Here is an 18,639-nt window from a genome sequence, read left to right on the forward strand (position 1 = left end):
GTGCCGGCAATGTTTGAGGGAGCGAGGGAGGTGGGTGGTTCGAGTTCAGGTTCTGCGGGAAAGGTCGGCGGGTTGCGGTCATTAGTAGTGGGTTTTTATCTGATCGTGTGACCGGAATGAGAAGCAGTGGTGGTGGGGTTTTCGCTCTGATAACGATTTTGGGTTTAGATTAACTTTCTACTAGACTCAAGCGAACACCTTTCGAGCATTCTCATGGCTATATTCCCGCGTGGGCTGTGAATCCCACTCCTTTCAACAGATCATCGGAACAAGTTTTTACAAGCAAAAGATTGCCCGATTGATGACTGGTAATTGGAATAATCCCAATCCATATCGCAGGGTAGAAGACTATGGTAGGATAGGAGAATACGGCAGAATAAGAAAATATTGTAAGATAGGAGAGTATGGTACAGTAAGGTACATTGTTATCCCAGGGTAAAAGAGTAAGGTGGGGTTCAGGATAGATCTCACCTAGGTCACTTGAGCGGCTACGCGTGCGAAGCCAGATGACGCTTTCCTACATATTGGAAGCTTGCCCATACTTGACTTCTACACGACCATTGGTTTTCTGTGAAAGAATCGAAAAGATAACGAAAAGTCAGTGTCAATAAAGAGTCAATAGAGAGCTAATAGTTAGCGACGACGCCTTGGCCTGTCTAACTCAAATAGTACCTAAAGTAAAGTATGATCACGTGGATCGGACGTCTTTCCGCCGCGCTTCGGGCCGGCTTTCGACCGGCGATTATCGCGCTACGCTCAATCCTCTCAACAGCGTCGCCCAGGGCCTCAGCTTTTCATCAAAGCCAGCGTCTCACCGTCGCCCAAGCCCGCGCCGCACCTCCCACAATGTCCACCACCGAGCTGAGCACCACGCTCACTCAGCTCCAATCCTCACCCCCCCCTTCGTCACAGAAGATCGCCTCCCTCCTCTCGACCGCCAAACGACAACTCCTCCACCTCGACGCCCTCCTGCCCGCCCCGAGCACATCGCCACACCTCCTGCACCTCGCCCGCACGACGCTCGAAACCGGCGCGCTGTTCTCCATCCGCCTCCAAGATCCCGACGCCTTCACGCGCTACTTCCAGCAGCTCCTCCCCTTCTACGAGCTCCCGCCCTCGAGCTTCAAGCCCGCCGGGGACGGCCAGCGCAGCAAAGTGACGGGCCTGTACCTCCTGCTCCTGCTGACCAAGGGGGACTACGCCGGCTTCCACACGGTGCTGGAGGGGCTGGAGGTGGAGATGGGCGGGAGGGCGGGTGCGGGACTCGAGGAGGACAGGTTCATCGGGTATCCGGTCAAGTTGGAACGGTGGCTGATGGAGGGGAGCTACGATCGCGTGTGGGGAGCGACGAAGCGGGAAGGGGTGCCGGGGGAGGAGTTTGGGGTGTTCAGCGAGGTGGGTGGTCCCCTCTGCTTCGCTCGGTCGGATGCGGTTGCTGACGGTTGATCATCGGTTAGGTCCTCGTCGGCACTATCCGCTCGGAGATCGCATCGTGCTCGGAAAAAGCTTACCCGTCCCTTCCCATCGCCAACGCGAAGAATCTGCTTTTTCTGGAGAGCGAAGGCAGCGTGGTGGAGTTTGCCCGGGGCAGGGACTGGGTGGTGCAGGATGGGCGGATATACTTCCCGTTGCAGCAGGGAGAGGGTGTGAGGAGTGAGAAGGAGATCCTGGTGGCGAGCGGACAGGTCATTGAGAACGCGATCGGCTATGCTAGGGAGCTGGAGACTATCGTCTAGACAGTCTGAAGAAATTAGAAGCATCAAGCCTGGCGTTCCATCCCCGCTAGACGTGCGATTCCCCGTGAGGTTCAAACCCATATGGCCGTAGCCACGAGGAATTATCATTGGAAGAGAAACTTCTAAGCGAGTTTCGGGTTTTGCATCTATTTGCCACCTAAAGGCTGGTGTCTGCTCCTCTCGCCACGAGGAGCCGTCTCCATTGCAACATCATGAGGGAGCGAGTGCAAAGGTTGCAGATCAGTCACAAAGGATCATGAACGCGATACATAGTTACCAGTTTTCTAAAAACGAGTATAGCAACATGCTGTATATGGGGTATCCGCGGCTTACGCAATGACGCTCAAAATGCTTGCACCAAAGCCATGACCAGCGTGACATGTATCGTGCCACCTTCATCCAGCCTTTTCCTTCTTCTCAGCCAGCACGTCTTTCGAGGAGAACAGACTCGCCTTGACCCCCCAATCATTCTTGCTCTCGATCCCGAGGTACGTGAACGCGTCCGCCTTGTAGTAGATAGCCCTCTCCTCGCCCATTGGCCCTGGCCCCTTCCCCTTCACCAACCCCATACCGACCAGTCTCTCAAGCACCCTCCTCACATCCGCCCCGTCCGAGAAATCTTCCGTGTAGATGCAGATCAGCCTCGGCGTCACGTTCCCCGACCCGTCATCCGTGGCGACCTTGGCCGCACGCCCAAGCTCCCCGGCCGCGGTGGCCGTGGCGACGAGAGACCAGACCCTGTCGACGTCGGCCGCCATCGGAAAGAGCATCCATTTCCCGGACGGACATGCCTTTTCTTTCGCAGCGGCGTAGAGGTCCGCCTCCGCTTGCTTGCGCAGTGGTGTCAATTTGCGGCCGATGGTGCTCTTCGCTTTGCCAGCCATTGAGGCTTCGATGCCGGATCTTGTGGCTTCGAAGTCTTCGAGGATGCCTCGACCTCTTTCCATGAACCCTGCTCGGTCTTCATCGGTGGGCCGTGATTTGGAGCGCGGGTTCGCTATGTAGATCCAAGGGCCGCAGTTGTCTGCATGTGTGGCGCGAGGAGGTAGGCGCGACAGGAAAGAGGTAACAGTCTCTGATAGCTGGCGGCCGGCGGAGTCGCCCTCATACATGTTGTAGAGCTTCTTCGGCGCGAGAGCAGAGCTAGAGGCATGAGCCACTGTGATGGCAGCGATGACGGCGAGTTCGCTGTTGTGAGTAGCCCAGTAACGTGAGGGGTCAAAAGTTGCTGCACGGTCTTCGAGCTCGGTACGGAGTTGTACGTCCCCTAGCTTTTTCTTAATGGAAGGATCGATCGAGGTCTTCACCATGGAAAGAACGGACCATAGAAGCTCGAATCGTCTGAAAGGGAACCACCACCCACATCTTCCTCACCATCGTCAGGCATCTTTTTAACAGATTTTCGATTACATGGTAATAGAGCAACTTTTAGCTTCATTCGTCAGGCCAGATACTTTACCTTTGCCTTTCATCGACGCGAAAGGCTCGAGGCTCGGCTATTTACCGCCGCTAGTTCGTCGTAGCCCTAACGATATTGTTACTTCGCCGGGATGCTACCCTTGGATGCGGGACGTCACTCCTCCTTCTCGGTGATGGATGGCAGTGACACAGCGGATGACGCCCCGCCTATCTCCTCTGATTACAGCATCATACTGGACTTGCCGCCAAGTTGCGTAGAGTTTTCACCCTCACATCCAGACTGTTTTGTAGTTGGCACGTACTACTTGAAGCCCGAATCAGGGGCCAGCCATACAACATCTATACAACAGGAGGATGACCAAATCGAACCGCCAGCGCAGGATCGCAGGGGTAGTCTGATGTTGTTTAATTTGACAGACGAACGACTGTGAGTGCTGACCATGGAACGCGGCAATATTTCTGGGGATAAGCCCCACAAGATGTGCAGAGAATACTCAGCGATTATTTCTTTTGCGTCCACCAATGATGTGTACGAGCAGGATTTGGCTCAGTGTCAGGGGTCAAGTCCCTTGGAAACGGTAGGCTGATTTGGGAAACAGAGCACTTCGCCACAACGTGCACCTTGATTATGCGATCCTTGACCTTCACTTCACGCCATTCAGGAAAGGTATATTCGCAATTGCCACGAGCTTAGGGACGGTTTGCCTATGCACCATGAATATTCAGGGGACCGGTCCCATAGAAATCGTCAACACGTATGAGATCTTTCCTATCTCCTCACTCGTATTGTCTCTCGCCTGGAACCGCGAACTGTCCCATTCAGACACAATAGCGGCATCTTCTTCCGATGGTCGAATTGCAATATTCGATTCAAAGTACCAGCCTCCCATGACTTACACAAAGACCGAAGCACATTCCCTCGAAGCATGGACACTCGCATGGACGTCTAAAGGAGCAGAGGATGACTTACGCCCAGAATTGTACTCAGGAGGGGATGATTCCGTTCTATGTAGGCACGGTCTATCCGTTCGCCCCGTCAGCGGAAGCCTCGATGAGGGTAACATACCCTCCCATGGATACGATTTTCAGGCGCCTTTCCGCGATACGAAAATCCATATGGCAGGAGTGACTGCGATATTGCCATTGCAACCTGTTTTTCATGGGGAACAGATCCTTCTGACTGGCAGCTATGATGAATACGTTCGAGTCCTAATGCCTATTGACGGATATAGCAGGCCAAAGATTCTGGCGGAAGAGAGACTAGGAGGAGGGGTATGGAGGCTGAAAATTCTCGATTTCGAGGCGCCAGACCGTGGCAGGGGTACGTTAATATCTGGACAAACCTCTGGTTCATACCAAGAAGCCCAGTTTTAACCCAGCATCCGTCCTATGGCTGAGGTCTTTTACCTTGAATAGGTGGCGCTGACTCCGAATCTCCTATAGGTCCAGTATTTAGGGTACTGGCTAGTTGCATGCATGCTGGTGCAAAGATTCTGGAGGTTCGACGATCAGACGGTGGAAAGTGGCTCATCAGTGTCCTAGCAAAGTTTGTGGAGCATGAAAGTATGAATTATGCCAGCGACGGTCGCCCAAGATATGGTGGACGGGGAGTGGAGGGTTTCATCGTCGTTTCCACAAGCTTCTATGACAAGAGGCTCTGCGTGTGGAAGACCAAAGTCTGCTCATGAAAAGAGTGACAATGGGTACCAGTCCACAAGCTGACATATAGAATCGGGTCGAGGCCCACAAGTCTGTCAAAGGTTCGGATAGAGAACTTATTTGCCCAACATTACTTTTGGTGGTCGTTTGCCTATAGGTCTGTCAATTTTAGCCTTTGAATTGCAATTGGCCCTTCTGGACGGTTTTCAATCCAGTCAAAAATTCCCTGATAGCTGCACATTCGTTCTGATGGGTAGCACCCAAAGTGCTGCAGTTTGTTTGGAAATGGCCAACATCCTCCATTGACCAGCTCCACTGCGGCACATCCGGTACTTTTCACTGTTCTGCGAATCAGCTCTGGTCATTCTGAACCCCGTGTTTCATGCTCAGTCGCCTCGATAGCAGCCTTCAATTCCGCCTTCCTGCCCTCCTTCCATGCCTTATGCAGCTCTTCAATCTTGCCTCCCAACACCGTAACCGTGGTAGGCTCCAGCAGCACAGCCCCTCTCGCTACCAGTGTATTTTTTAGTATCATCTTACAGCCAATGCTCATGCCCAGCCCCACTCCCTCTAGTCCCTTCAGCTCAATCCCATACACCCGTCTCCCTGCCGCATCTTGAAGCAACAGTTTATGCGGTCCACCACCTTTCTGAACTGTTGCTCCTGCACTGTCATCCTCCACTGTAGCAGCCACGCGAATGATTTCCCTCCCCTTGGTGCCCTCTCCCCTTTCCAGCGCTTCGATTGCTTCAATCTGCTCCCAGCGACTCTTGCTCATGTCCTCGACTGCCAACACTTGCACAGCGATTGAGCCACCGAGGCGACGCTCTTTGAGATTGACATTATGCACGTCTTGCGGGAAGCAGGTTGAAGGGGTGGTGGTGAGAGATTGTGTGATGTCGGAGGCTAGCAGACGGAAACATGCCGTTTGTGTCAGAGCTGGGAAGGGCGTGGTGGGCCGTTGGGTTGTTAGGAAGGCGGAGAGCCATGTGGGGTTTGGCGTGAGAGATTTTGTAGCTGTGAGTTGGGCGGATATTTGGGCTGCTGGGTCTGACATCGTACTTGGTCTTCAATAAGGGGTTTGTGCTTCACTGCTGAATGTATTACTAAGCACTACGATTGATGGTCAGATCATCAGAATCTCCATGAGACCTCCGCATGAGGACCATGCTATCTCCTCTGCTAATCCATTCTATTCAGAGTTCTGATACCGAAATGAAGACGACCATAACGCTAGCAAACAAAAGCCCTAATTAAGCGAACGACCGCGCTTGTCGCGCCTCTGCTGGCACTCAAAAAGTTCCCGATCCTTGCCCGCAGGCTGCGTGGTCCACTGTTCAACATTACTCCTCCACAATGGCAACAGTCACTTCCCCACGCCCTTCCAACCCCTCCGGCTCCCTCGCCAGCACGCCCACCACATCCCGCACCACCTCCCCGGCCCCAACCCGCCGCCAACACCGCGCCGCTCTCCGCGACTACTACAATCTCAAAACCGCCGCCCCCAACGAAGCACCCTCGAACTCCCACGCCTCGGAACCGGATTCCCCATCCAGCGAGCTCGACGCCTCGGACTTCGACGCGGACGCGTACGTGAAGTCCGTCCTTGCAGGGCATGGGTTGGAAGGGGTGCTCAGGGTCGAGGCGGGCTTGGTCAATGAGATCAAAGGGCTAGATGGGGAGAGGAAAGCGTTGGTGTATGACAATTATTCGAAGTTGATCACGGCGACGGACACGATTAGGAGGATGCGGGATAATATGGACCCGTTGACGCCGACGACCAGTACGCTGAGTCCGGCTGTCGCGCATATTGCGGAGACGGCGAGGGGGCTGGTTGCGAGGGCAGGGAACGGAAATGGTGGAAAGGAGGCAGATGGTGGGGAGGAAAGAAGAGAGGTGGAGAAGGTGAGAAGTAGGCAGAGGGATACAGTGAGGTGGGTGTTGGGCACGCCGAGGAGGCTGGGGTTGATGATTGATGACGGGAGGGTGGAGGATGCGAAAAGGGATTGGGGGGAGATACAGGGGATACTACGGAGATGGCGAGATGTAGCTGGCGTTGAAGAATTGAGAGATGCATGTGAAAAGACCATGAGCAAAGTCTGAACAAGTCAAGTCCAGAGGAAGAGAATCTTGGCATTGAGTCCGGAGTTCGATGCATCCAATCCCTCGGATTGCGCCTCTCACAACGTAGTAGGTCTCCCGGAATATTCTATGTGTCTAACGCCGGAAATGCTGAACATCATCATAACCATCACATCATCTAATCATACACCATTACCTTCAGATAAGGGCTTCCCACCCCTGAGCAGTCCAAGGGGCAACCATGACAGCTCTCTGTGCATCATCGAGCCTCGTTGTTCCCGAGTAAGCCTTGGAAAGGTCATGTGCATCAAGATTACCTCCAGGTGGACAAGCTTTGGTTGCTGTAAGCACAGCCATTGTTGCAGGATAGCTTTCTTTTGAAAGACCAGCCAGCTGTGCCCAGCCGTGGGGCTGTGAAGGTGCAAGCATAGTGGTGGTGGTTGCTTGCGACATCTCTGACGCGTCTTGCCCTTCCTCACCAGGGAAAAGCGCGGAAATAGTCGTCAGTAGCTCGGCGACTTTGCTTTGCTCCTGGACAGTCAAGGAGTCTCGGGTTCGCAGTCCTTCTAGATCCACAGTCACGGCTTCAATGGTATCTCGGTCATCGTCTAGAACAGCAATGACACCGAGGAGAATGATGGCGCCTGAGTGACCAGGGTGGTTCTCTACGCAATCAAATAACTGCTCTCGAGCAACGCTCCGTTCTTTGTCGCCGCCTTTCGCCCATAGTACTTGTGCCAGAAGACATACTATGTCGGGATTACCTTGCGTCTCTTCCAAAGCGCTTCGGAACATGCTGATAGCTTGGTCCATCATCCCTTGATAGTAGTAGGCTAAACCAGCTGTCATATGCGCCGAGAGTCGGACTTTTTGACGAGCCTCGTTCTTCACATATTCTTCTTCGGAGAGGTTAAGAGCTGCCTCTGCATTCTCGGCCGCAGCCTCAAACTCTCGCTCTGCTAATTGAGCTCGACTCAGATCTGCTTTTGCTAGCGCGAAGGGCATGAGAAGGACTGGAGATTCTGACGTCTCGTACTTCGCTTCAAGGGTTGAAGCGACCTGGTCGAGTGTAGCTGCTGCGTCGCCGAAGTCGCCGACTCGCTCAGCGAATAGGGACGAGAGATGCTGGAAAGCGGAATCCGCAGGAACTTGAGAGCGTAATTGATGGAGAGCGAACAGAGGCTGAATCGCGCTTGTCGTGCTGCTTGTTGGAGATAAGAGGAGATGATCGAATATGGACATAGCGAATTGTCGCTTGATCATGGGAGAGGACGAATCCGCTATCTCAAAAGCGTGGGTGAACAAATATCGAGCTTCGTTGACTTCTCCAACGTGCATGGCCAACAGACCTTGCCCAAGCCATGCTTGAGCATAATCGGGATCGGAAGACTGTGCTCGTGTGTAAGCGTCATTAGCAAGCTGAATGTCATTCTGTATCAGATACAGTGTTCCCAGATTCGTCCAGACTCTTGCAATCTTATCATTGAGGTAAAGGCTGCGAACAAACGAATGCTGGGAGACTTTCGGGTTGAGTTCGCTTGTCACTATGCCAAGAGAGTTCCAGAACTCAGCGTTACCAGCTTCGAGCTCGATCGCTCTTTTGAACGCCTGTACAGATGCTTTGAGATATTTCAGTAGCTTCTTCTTGGACTCCGTCGTAGGCCCGCCCTGACTGCATACGTGCGCGCGATGCTCTGTCCAGCCGAGGTTATACCACGCAACAGCTCTGGCATGAATGTCATTCGCACAAGCGTGAATTGCACGTTTCTGTGCCAATATCGCTGCGCTTATGCTCAACTGGAGAGAAGGTGTCTGCTGGTCGGGTTGTGTCAAAGTCTGCAACGTCTTATCACTGATTCCATCTATCTCTGCCAGAACGGTGTACACCTCAAGATTGATGTCGGCCTTCAGAAGCGATAGCAAGACTTGAGTCGGGAGCCTTGAACCGTACGCTGATGCATAGGTATATATGGCGCAGGCGTCAGCAACTGCTTTCCAAAGGTTGAAAGCTTCGTGATGTTCTTTTGCAACGATCGTAGCAACACTTATTGCTTCGCTCGCAGCATCTGCTGCACGGCCGAAGAAGCCAAGTTCAATGTTGTGCCAAGCGCCTTCAACGAGACTTTGCAAAAGGGCAATAGAGACTCCGAATTCGGCAGGTCTATATTTCAAGACCTCTTGATATCCAGCAATGGCATCATCATACTGGCCCAACTCTCGCTTCACGTTTGCGAGCATGTACTTCGAAAACCAATTATCCTTGACACTACTGTCTTTGGAAGTCTCAAGTTTTTGGGCGTGTTCGAAAGCCTTGGTGGCCGCAATGTAACGCCCCGAGTTATGGTAGCTTTCGCCGAGACCTACCCAGCAATGGTAGTTGTTGGGAGAAGATCGTAGTGCTGACTGAAAAGAGACGATACTTTTTGGGTAGTCCTGGTTGTTGAGCTGAACAACTCCTAGAGCTGCAAAAGGCCAGCTGACTCCTTTCTTTTTCGACCCAGGAGCCGCTCTGACTTTGCCAGAATCCACCACTCGCTGGGCGACGACCTCAACTACGTCCCATTCGCCTGATTTGGCAAATGCTTGAGCAAGGCGCTCCGCGGCCTCGACTTCAGATGATGAGAGCTCAAAAGCTTTTTGGAAACATTTTCGAGCACGCTTCTTGTCTCTCCCGTAGTCGGCATAATATATGCCAAGTATTGTGTAGGCAGGCGCATAGTTCAAGTCTGCTTGCAGCGAAGCAAGAAACCGAGCGTATGCCCCTTCACGATTTTTGCGCGCCTTGCTAGAAGTTTCCCTGTTCCAGATGCACATACCCATCCGATACAGCGTTTGAGATCGTAGCAATTTTGCTCGTGTGTCAGAACCTTCCATATCTGGAAGGCAATCCTCGAGCTCATGCAGGCTCGTCTCGCTGTCGCCATTCAGGGCTTTGCACCAGGCCGCCTCGGCTTTTATCTTAGGTTCAGAATTTCGCTTCAAAGCACGGTCGAAAAATTCGATGGCTTTGACGTACTCCTCCTGTTCTTCGAGTATCAAACCGATCCCGATCAGTGCAGAACTCTCGGTAGGTTTGTGGTGGAGTACCTTCTCAAACAGCTCCATTGCTTCTGGGTGATGCCGCGGCGGCTGAAATTGGACCAATGCTGTGGCCAGAATAGTTCTTATTGCATCGAACGAATTTCCTAGGGCAAGGCCAGACATGCCAGATTCATTCAAAATACACTGCAGCCCTTGTCTTGCTGTGGCCGCAGCGCTCTCATATTCTTCGAGATGTAAGTACATGAGCCCCATAATACGGCGTGCTAGGATTGACGATGAGCTCTCTTCCATGCCTTCAGTCATGAGGATGAGCCTGTTCTCTCCGGACAATGGAGAACTGTGTTCACTCTCCTCGTTCTGCTCTTGGGCGGGACCTGTCAATTTCGGAAACGGAGAAATGTCGCTATCGAAGAAGCCTCTCAATAGCTTGCTTAGCCCGCTATCTGGAAACAGTGCAATGAACTCTCTGAGTAATCCAGCATCCATCTCCTCAATGTATGTGGCATCTCTCCACTCCAGATCGATTGTCCAGGCAAGCAGGAATTGGTGCTTCAGGATAACCAACCCTTGCGCCATCTTCTGGACTTGCTTCCTTTTCGCTTCCTTCTTCGCCGTCGGTAGGGCGATGAGGGTATCGTATGCATGCTGGAGGAGTTTCTCCTCGCATTGACGTCGGATCTTGTCATCGTGGGTCCAGTCGATAATATTTTCGTACAGAGACTCCAGCAGACTGTTCTCCAACACCTCTCTCTTAACCTCTGAAGTGACTTGGTCGATCTTAGCTCCAAGACGCGTCCGCCGTTGCCCAATTTCAGTGTTGATCTTCTCCTTTTCTTCCGCTTCTACTATATCTGCGATATTGGAATATGTGAAAGCTGGTTGGGGAATTTGACCTTCGAGGTAGTCATACAGAGTAGTGGTGGGCAGTAGAACCTCCAAAGAATGTTTGTATTGTGCCCTAGAACCGTACTTTTTGGCATTTTCTGTGTACTTTTGCACGACTGTTTGACACCGTATCTTGTCATTCCTAATACCGCAACTTCATCAGCCACAATATCCCGTCACTCAACGTACAAAATCTTGCCCCACATACTCGTTCATGTGTATCTCCGCTAATCGAGTCGCAGCATCATGATATCTGTCAAGCTTCTTGCCAGCTTGCTTATCGTAAAGACCCACTAGCCCTTGCCATGCTAAAGCGTCTTTGTCTTTTAATCCAATGGCAATTTTGTAAGCTTCTTCGGAATCTTCATTCTGATCCAGCTTTTCGAGCGCTCGGCCTAGGAATACATTGCTAGAGACGGCAGAGTCAGTCTCACCACTGATAAAATAGGCACAATAAGTAGGAATGTATACGCATGGTAGTTATTTGAATCCGTCCTCAGCACCGTCTTGGCTTGATCAATTGCATCCTGATACTTGTTCGCATCCAAAGCAGCTTTTGCAGCTTTGAGAGCTGCTTTTGTACCGGACATGCTGTAAGAGTACGGTCACTTTGGTGTCTGCATCAGATGGCATGACTGCCAAGGACATCAATCTGTAGATGATAATCTATGGCTGTGACTGACCACTGACAAAGCTCCTAGATTTTAGAACGCAAAGGTTTGTTTGCTCGACAGCTCTTTCCGGCACGGGAGATCTGCTACTTGTATGTATGTATGCGTCATTTGCCGCTCATCTGCCATCATCAACTTTTCCTTTTCGAATTCCGGACAGTAGACTCGCTTATAGGAGGGGAGTTCGATGCATCAACAGTAGAACTGGGTTCTGTGTTTGTGTTGTTGCAAACTTCAAGTCAAATGGGACGACGAGTCAGCACTCAAACGCTCCCACTCACGCTTCCTGTCTCTAGGGTCTCCCCGGCCTCCTCGGCCACTGCAATTGTTCATGGCGCCCCTACGACTTAGGATAGAGGGGCGAACGTTTCGCGACAGTGAGAACAGAGAGGTTACGCTGCGTGGTATCAATGTAGCTGGAGACGCCAAATTCCCAAGGAACCCTGATTTACCCTCGAACAATCCCGACAGGTTCTATGAAGGAGACGAAGTATCCTTTGTTGGCAGACCGTTTTCCATCGACGAGGCACATACCCATTTCTCACGACTGAAAAGATGGGGTTACAATTTAATTCGTTACGTATTCACTTGGGAAGCCATTGAGCATGCCGGACCCGGGAAATATGATGAGGAGTGGGTGCAGCATACCATTGAGGTTTTGAGACTGGCAAAGGGATACGGCTTCTACATATTCATGGATCCTCATCAAGATGTCTGGTCACGATTCACTGGTGGTTCTGGTGCACCCATCTGGACAATATACGCAATGGGACTCAATCCACGGGCATTTCCTTCGACCCAAGCAGCTTGGGTACAAAATACGTACTCTGATCCTGCCAAATATCCGAAAATGATATGGGCAACAAATTATACGCGGTTGGCGTGTCAAGTCATCTTCACCATGTTCTTTGGAGGAAAAGACTTCACCCCAAAGGCCATCATCGATGGGAAAAACATCCAAGACTACTTGCAGGATCACTTTGTCGAAGCGTGTCGTCACCTTGCTCTGAGAATACAGGAAGCAGGAGATATCGAGAACGATGTGGTTATTGGTTGGGAGAGTATGAACGAGCCGAATCGAGGTCTCATTGGCTGGCAGGATGTTTCGGTCATCCCCGAAGACCAGAAATTACAAAAAGGGCCTTCGCCGACTGCATGGCAAGCAATGTTGACTGGTTCTGGTAGAGCATACGAAATGGATGTTTGGGACTTTGGTGGTTTGGGACCGTACAAATCCGGCACTGAATTAGTGGACCCCAAAGGAGAATCGGCTTGGCTATCAGCAGACTATGATGACTCAAGGTACGGTTGGAAGAGGGATCCAGGGTGGAAATTGGGAGAATGTATCTGGGCACAGCATGGGATTTGGGACCCATTAAACGATCAATTGCTGAAGAAAGATTACTTCGCAAGGCAGCCGAAGAGCGGCAGGAAAATCGACTATGAATTTTTCACAAACAACTACTTCATGTCATACTATCGAAGACACCGGAAAGCCATCACAAGCGTACATGAAAATGCTATAATGTTCTGTCAACCACCCGTCCTCGAGATACCCCCTTCAATCAAAGGCACAGATGACGACGACCTAAACATGGTCTTTGCTCCTCATTTCTACGACGGCATTACTCTGATGATGAAGAAATGGTGAGTGCAAGCGGTCTCAATCGAACAGACCTAGCTGATTTATATTGGCAGGAATCGATACTGGAATGTCGATGTTTTCGGAATCCTGCGAGGAAAATATCTGTCACCAGCATTTGCTGTCAAAGTAGGCGAGACAGCAATAAGGAATTGCTTCAGAGATCAGCTCTCTGGCATCAGGAAAGAAGGAATGGAATATATGGGAAACCATCCTTGCATCTTCACGGAAATTGGTATACCGTATGACATGGACAATAAGTACGCTTACAAAACCGGTGACTACTCGAGTCAGTCATCCGCCATGGATGCAAATCATTTCGCACTAGAAGGTTGCGGCTGCAATGGCTATGCTTTATGGCTATACATGGCTTCGGTAAGCTGAAATCTTGTAGTAAGCCTCACACAATGGCTGACGACACCAGAATAACCACGAATGGGGCGACCTTTGGAATGGCGAAGACCTTTCCATTTTCTCACTCGACGACAAACCTCTACCGCTCCATCCCGAACCCAATTCGGAAGTACCAGGTCCGACCCCCAACGCTTCTACTGTCTCTGTTGACAGGAATTCGCCTGCCTTTTCCGAAAGCCGCTCGACTGATGCATCCCCTGTCATTCCAGAAACCCTGAAGAACAAGCTCTCAACCCCTTCCATCTCGTCACAGAAATCAAACACACCATCAGAAATTGGTAGTACGCCCGGCTTCCGTGCTGCCGAGGCATACGTGCGCCCTAGTCCAATAGCTACTGTCGGAAATGTCACCTCCTCTGGCTTTGATCTGCGTAACGCAACATTCACCTTCTCGCTTGAATGCAAGACAGCTGCTACGGAGGAAGTACCCACAGAAGTCTTCCTACCCGAATTTCATTTCCCTCGTGACAACACCACAGTTGAAGTTACTAGCGGCAAATGGACGATCAGTGTCGACGAGAAGTACGGTGGTCTGATCCAAAGTCTGAGATGGTACCATGGTGTGGGTAAGCAGAGCGTGACTGTCAAAGGGGTGAGAAGACGGCAGGGTATGGCATTGAGGAAGGAGGAAGAAGAAGGTTATTATGAGCAATGCAGGCAGAGAGGCTGTAGCATGATGTGAACATCTTTCTTGTGGATCCAGCGATCAATGACACGCGAGCATTGTACCAATCTACTCAGCGGGGCTGCATTCTTTGTTTGACTCAATTTATTTAGTATTCAGCAAGACCTGAGGTCACGAATCCTATGTCGATGCGTTCGGAGGTGAATTAGCCCCAGACTTGTGCATACAGGGCTCAATCGGCTTCATAGATCCCAGGTATTTCCATAGCTTCAAGGGCTCATGCCCAAACATTGTGCATTCTATGACATTTGTTTCCCCAAAAAATCAGTCTCAGGACGTAGAGACCATGATCGATTCGACTTGTGAGATAGTAAACACTTAAATCGTAAATCGTTGCTGTTCTACAATTCCGTAGAGTAGCCTGTGTTCGATTCCATATCCGGAGACCTTGAGTCACACTCCATTATTTTAACCTGAGGCCTGTCCGACCCTCATCGCTTAGATCATTACCATTACCATCACCAATACTCCTCACGTCAATCAATCTTCTCAAACCCAGAATCCTTTCTTTCCCTTGCCAGCATCCTCGACCCCATCTCCTACGCTCTTGGCCCCTCCCTCCACGCCATTCCCTACAGCCTCCAGCGCGTCTCCGACCGGTTTTCCCGCGCTTCCCGTTACACCGGTAACGGTTTGCCCGACGCCTCGGCCTGCGGCCCCGACGATGCCTCCAGCTGTCTTGGCCACTCCAGAGACTCCGTTTCCCAAGGTCGAGGTGACGAAGCCAATTGGGTTGTTGCTGTCGTTTGAGGTAGGCATTCCGTTTGGACTTGCTCCGCGCGTGATAGTACTATAGCTGAACGATTGCTGATGTGAATGATATCTGTGGCTCTTAACTGGTCGAAATGGTCGTTATCACTAGCCTGCTACCGTGGAAAAGAAAAGAAAGAGCGGGGTCTGTTGCCTAGGGTACAGCTGCCGTGCTCGGCTAGCCTCGGATATAGGAATCATTCCGCTGGTCTTGGCATCAACGTGGATGGGCCGAAGGCCGTTAACAGACTTCAGGCAGAATTGTGCTCAACGCTAGGGCAGCTCAGTAATATTAATACAATGGACATGCCTCATATTTCCTCCTTTGTTTCGCCTGTTCGAGGGTGTTCTGACCGTGAAAGGACCATTGGGCTGATAGAGCTAGGGAAAGGGTGAGAGGAAGATTCGTTGCACCTGGCCATTTAATCTCGTTCATTGATCTTTGGATGTCTTGTCTTGCTTAATCCTGTCATGCTATTAGATCTTGCCTCTTTCTATTGGCTGCACTATTCCTTCGCTCTTTGCAATGCCGTCAATCGGTGAAGAGAAAGGCTCCACCAAGTCCATTCGCTCAAGTTCTCCATCAAGCCATTTGACAGAGCGGCCTGTCTCCGTGCATGACCATGAAGATCAAGAGAAGGTCGTGGCATTAGGGTCCTTGCCATTGTCTCCGAGACCCAGCTTTTCCAACAAGGCTGCCTCGATAGCCACTAATGGCACGAACAACCCAGATTATGAGGTAGATTGGGATGATGAAATTGATCCCAAGAATCCAAGGAACTGGTCAATTTGGTACAAGGGTTTCACTATATTCTCGATCTCATGGTCCGTACGTTATAACTTTCTTGAGGCAGTTCTACCTCATTCATGCTGTCTTATGGGTCGTCAGACAAGTCTCGAGAGTTCTCTGCTCGTAAAGGACAGGTCTCGCGACTCAGAGTTCCTCCTGAAAGAGTAATGCTGACTCCGAAATCATCAAGACATGGTGCATCGTTGTGTATTCCACATCCTACACTACAGGCTTGGCAGAGATGCAACACGATTTCCACATTTCTTCTGAGCCTGTTGTAACCTTAGGAGTGACTTCCTACCGTGAGTTGAGGAGAGCAATTGCGAGTCCCAATGGTGAGAGCTGACTGTGCGACTAGTGATTGGCATTGCTGTAGGGTCTATGATCCTCGCACCGATTTCCGAAATGTATGGACGTCGACCAGTATATATAGCTAGCATGCTACTTTTCACCATACTAATCATACCATGCGGACTCGCGACCTCTTTGCCAGAAGTCATCATTGTACGTTTCTTTGGGGCCGTGGCGGGGTCTGCCATGATCGCCAACAGCCCGGGTACCGTTAGTGACATCGTGAACGATGACTATCGAGCATTGGCTTTTTCAATCTGGTCAATAGGTCCACTCAACGGACCAACCTTTGGTCCTATAATTGGAGGGTTTTCTACGCAGTACAGCAGACCTCATTGCTTACAAGAAAGCTAGAGAATCTTCTGACAAGTGCACAGGTATCTTGGCTGGAGATGGACCAATTGGATTGTTATGATCATTTCTGGAGTTGCCTTCATCTTCATGTGTATGCTGAAGGAGACTTACGCGCCGGCCCTACTACAGAAGAAGGCTAAGCTTCGCCGAAAGGAGCAGGATGATGACCGGTACTGGTCTCGCTATGATAACAAGATCAAGTTTTGGCCGCTCTTGAAAGTCAACCTCAGCCGGCCATTTATTATGGTGTTTACAGAGCCTGTAAGAACCCTTTTGAAGTAATTGTCTCCCCTTCTATTCTTTCTTTTGAGTCTCAGCATATGCTGCAGAAGCAAAAGCCGATTTTTCCATTTCAAGGCTCCTCTGACTTGTCCTGTAACTTTAAACACGTCTTGAAGTGGCAATGCTGACTCGAACTGGTGTAGATCTGGTCCGCCTCCCGTCAATGCTTCACATTTGAGGGACTGAATCTGACAGATCCGCAGCATATTTTGGGATGTATACATAGCGATCATCTACGGCATTCTATACCTCTGCTTCGTCGCCTATCCTATCGTTTTCACTGGTGTCCGCGGATGGTCCGCTGGTATATCCGGGCTTGCGTTTACCGGCCTGGCTGTAGGTAAGCTACTTTTCCGAGCCTCTCTTTCCTGATCTGGGCAGGGCATGGAGTTGCAAGACATGATCCGGGAATATTTGACTCTTGAAACCTGCTTTACGACTCAAAGACTTCCTTTACATGGAAATGCTGACTCCAAAATCTCGATAGGGTGTTTTCTAGTCATTGGTACAGAGCCACTGCTTCGAAGAATGATCAACTCTCACAAGAAAGACCCTGAGACTGGCAAAGTACCGCCTGAAGCCATGGTCAGTGTCGTCTGTATCGCTGCTGTTTTGGTTCCTGTCGGAGAATTGTGGTTTGCTTGGACCTGCGTGCCTCCGGTACATTGGATCTGGCCTATCTTGGCAGGTATACCTTTCGGCGCAGGAAATACCGCAGTCTTCATATACGCATCGAATTACCTTGCTCATAGTTATGGCAGTAAGCTACACCAATCGCATTTGAATAACTCAACGCTGATGGGATCTTTGCAGTCTACGCCGCCTCAGCGATGGCTGGGAACTCGGTCATTCGATCTCTCCTAGGTGGCACGTTACCGCTCGCGGGACCAGCATGTAAGGACACCCAAAAAAACCTTCTCATCAGCACCATGCATTAATGCTTCGTGATAATGTCTGGTTCTGCAACGCTCTTGTGTCCCAACGGACTCTCAGATGTCTCGTTGTACCGGTTTTCAGTCCCCAAAGACAATACTGACATAAGAATTCTCTAGTGTACGCGAAACTGAATCCCCATTGGGCCGGAACTTTGTTGGGCCTGATCCAGGTAGCCATTATACCCATCCCTGTATATTTCTACAGGTACGGACATAAGATTAGGATGAAGAGTGCTCTCATTCAGAGTATGCAGCAGGACAAAGAAAAGTTGGAGAGCAAGCGAAGGAGTGGCGTCCGCGCTGCCAAATTAGAGAAAGTGGAGGATGATATCGCGAAGGTTTATTCGAAAACCGTATAATGACTAAGCTTTACCTGGGTATAATAGGGAGCTGCAATCAAACCCTCCGCCCCGAAATGACTAAGAAATACATCTTAATTCACAACATCTTCCTCCCTCTTTTTCTTATCCTTCGCCATCGCCTCCCTCTCCTCCTCCTTTGTCAATCCCTCCGCGTGCCCCTTATCCCCTCTCAACCCCTTCAACCACTTCCTCAGCTTCCCAGATATCATCTTCTCCTCCCTGGCTGCTTGCAGGGCGTGGAATTTGGCATTTGGGTCTTCGCCGCGTGCAATGGCAACTTGTCGCTCCTTGTTCCAGTTGTCAAAATAGGCAGTATGATGATCGGCTTTAGGGGAGGAGTAGCTACCGCCGTCCTCCATGCCGTAGGAGTTGGGGTGAGCTTTGTCGGCCGGTGGGCCGAGGTCGATTCGAGCTGTGGGAAGGAGGCCCGATGAGGGGGTGCGTTTGGTTGAGGCGGTCATGGTGATATGTTTCGCGGGTAGTGAGCTGATGGTGTTTTAAATGGAGGACAAAGATTGTGTGATTTGAGGGTTGATTCAGGAGGTATAAGTGTTTTTGTAACGGCGGAGTCTCTAAAATT

At 50.8% G+C, this 18,639-nt stretch overlaps 10 protein-coding genes across 10 annotated transcripts; 5 read left to right on the top strand and 5 right to left on the bottom strand.

Moving 5' to 3' along the window:
* Window positions 1-846: 846 nt before the first annotated feature.
* Window positions 847-1,736, top strand: HO173_000900 (uncharacterized protein; the record flags this gene model as incomplete). Its single annotated transcript, XM_037302847.1, has 2 exons — window positions 847-1,395; window positions 1,458-1,736. The coding sequence occupies 2 exons, from the start codon at window positions 847-849 to the stop codon at window positions 1,734-1,736; spliced, it is 828 nt and encodes a 275-aa protein (XP_037170354.1).
* Window positions 1,737-2,131: 395 nt separating this feature from the next.
* HO173_000901 (uncharacterized protein) lies at window positions 2,132-3,123 on the bottom strand (the record flags this gene model as incomplete). Its single annotated transcript, XM_037302848.1, has 2 exons — window positions 2,132-3,003; window positions 3,060-3,123. The coding sequence occupies 2 exons, from the start codon at window positions 3,121-3,123 to the stop codon at window positions 2,132-2,134; spliced, it is 936 nt and encodes a 311-aa protein (XP_037170355.1).
* Window positions 3,124-3,328: 205 nt separating this feature from the next.
* HO173_000902 (uncharacterized protein) lies at window positions 3,329-4,843 on the top strand (the record flags this gene model as incomplete). The annotated part of the gene is made up of 3 exons (XM_037302849.1): window positions 3,329-3,582; window positions 3,755-4,476; window positions 4,599-4,843. 3 exons carry the CDS (start codon window positions 3,329-3,331, stop codon window positions 4,841-4,843), a joined length of 1,221 nt encoding a protein of 406 aa, XP_037170356.1.
* A 332-nt stretch (window positions 4,844-5,175) lies between these two features.
* On the bottom strand, window positions 5,176-5,871 carry HO173_000903 (uncharacterized protein; the record flags this gene model as incomplete). The annotated part of the gene is made up of 1 exon (XM_037302850.1): window positions 5,176-5,871. The coding sequence occupies one exon, from the start codon at window positions 5,869-5,871 to the stop codon at window positions 5,176-5,178; it is 696 nt and encodes a 231-aa protein (XP_037170357.1).
* A 299-nt stretch (window positions 5,872-6,170) lies between these two features.
* Window positions 6,171-6,917, top strand: HO173_000904 (uncharacterized protein; the record flags this gene model as incomplete). Its single annotated transcript, XM_037302851.1, has 1 exon — window positions 6,171-6,917. The coding sequence occupies one exon, from the start codon at window positions 6,171-6,173 to the stop codon at window positions 6,915-6,917; it is 747 nt and encodes a 248-aa protein (XP_037170358.1).
* A 177-nt stretch (window positions 6,918-7,094) lies between these two features.
* On the bottom strand, window positions 7,095-11,413 carry HO173_000905 (uncharacterized protein; the record flags this gene model as incomplete). Its single annotated transcript, XM_037302852.1, has 3 exons — window positions 7,095-10,965; window positions 11,032-11,232; window positions 11,295-11,413. The coding sequence occupies 3 exons, from the start codon at window positions 11,411-11,413 to the stop codon at window positions 7,095-7,097; spliced, it is 4,191 nt and encodes a 1,396-aa protein (XP_037170359.1).
* A 412-nt stretch (window positions 11,414-11,825) lies between these two features.
* Window positions 11,826-14,232, top strand: HO173_000906 (uncharacterized protein; the record flags this gene model as incomplete). Its single annotated transcript, XM_037302853.1, has 3 exons — window positions 11,826-13,141; window positions 13,193-13,511; window positions 13,561-14,232. 3 exons carry the CDS (start codon window positions 11,826-11,828, stop codon window positions 14,230-14,232), a joined length of 2,307 nt encoding a protein of 768 aa, XP_037170360.1.
* Window positions 14,233-14,724: 492 nt separating this feature from the next.
* Window positions 14,725-14,994, bottom strand: HO173_000907 (uncharacterized protein; the record flags this gene model as incomplete). Its single annotated transcript, XM_037302854.1, has 1 exon — window positions 14,725-14,994. One exon carries the CDS (start codon window positions 14,992-14,994, stop codon window positions 14,725-14,727), a length of 270 nt encoding a protein of 89 aa, XP_037170361.1.
* Window positions 14,995-15,511: 517 nt separating this feature from the next.
* Window positions 15,512-18,056, top strand: HO173_000908 (uncharacterized protein; the record flags this gene model as incomplete). Its single annotated transcript, XM_037302855.1, has 8 exons — window positions 15,512-15,814; window positions 15,966-16,077; window positions 16,134-16,446; window positions 16,504-16,741; window positions 16,906-17,098; window positions 17,250-17,522; window positions 17,576-17,656; window positions 17,815-18,056. The coding sequence occupies 8 exons, from the start codon at window positions 15,512-15,514 to the stop codon at window positions 18,054-18,056; spliced, it is 1,755 nt and encodes a 584-aa protein (XP_037170362.1).
* A 74-nt stretch (window positions 18,057-18,130) lies between these two features.
* Window positions 18,131-18,520, bottom strand: HO173_000909 (uncharacterized protein; the record flags this gene model as incomplete). The annotated part of the gene is made up of 1 exon (XM_037302856.1): window positions 18,131-18,520. One exon carries the CDS (start codon window positions 18,518-18,520, stop codon window positions 18,131-18,133), a length of 390 nt encoding a protein of 129 aa, XP_037170363.1.
* Window positions 18,521-18,639: the final 119 nt, after the last annotated feature.

Source organism: Letharia columbiana (genome assembly GCF_014066305.1).
Source record: "Letharia columbiana isolate WasteWater2 chromosome Unknown Sc0000001_s0, whole genome shotgun sequence".
Classification (NCBI taxonomy): domain Eukaryota; kingdom Fungi; phylum Ascomycota; class Lecanoromycetes; order Lecanorales; family Parmeliaceae; genus Letharia; species Letharia columbiana.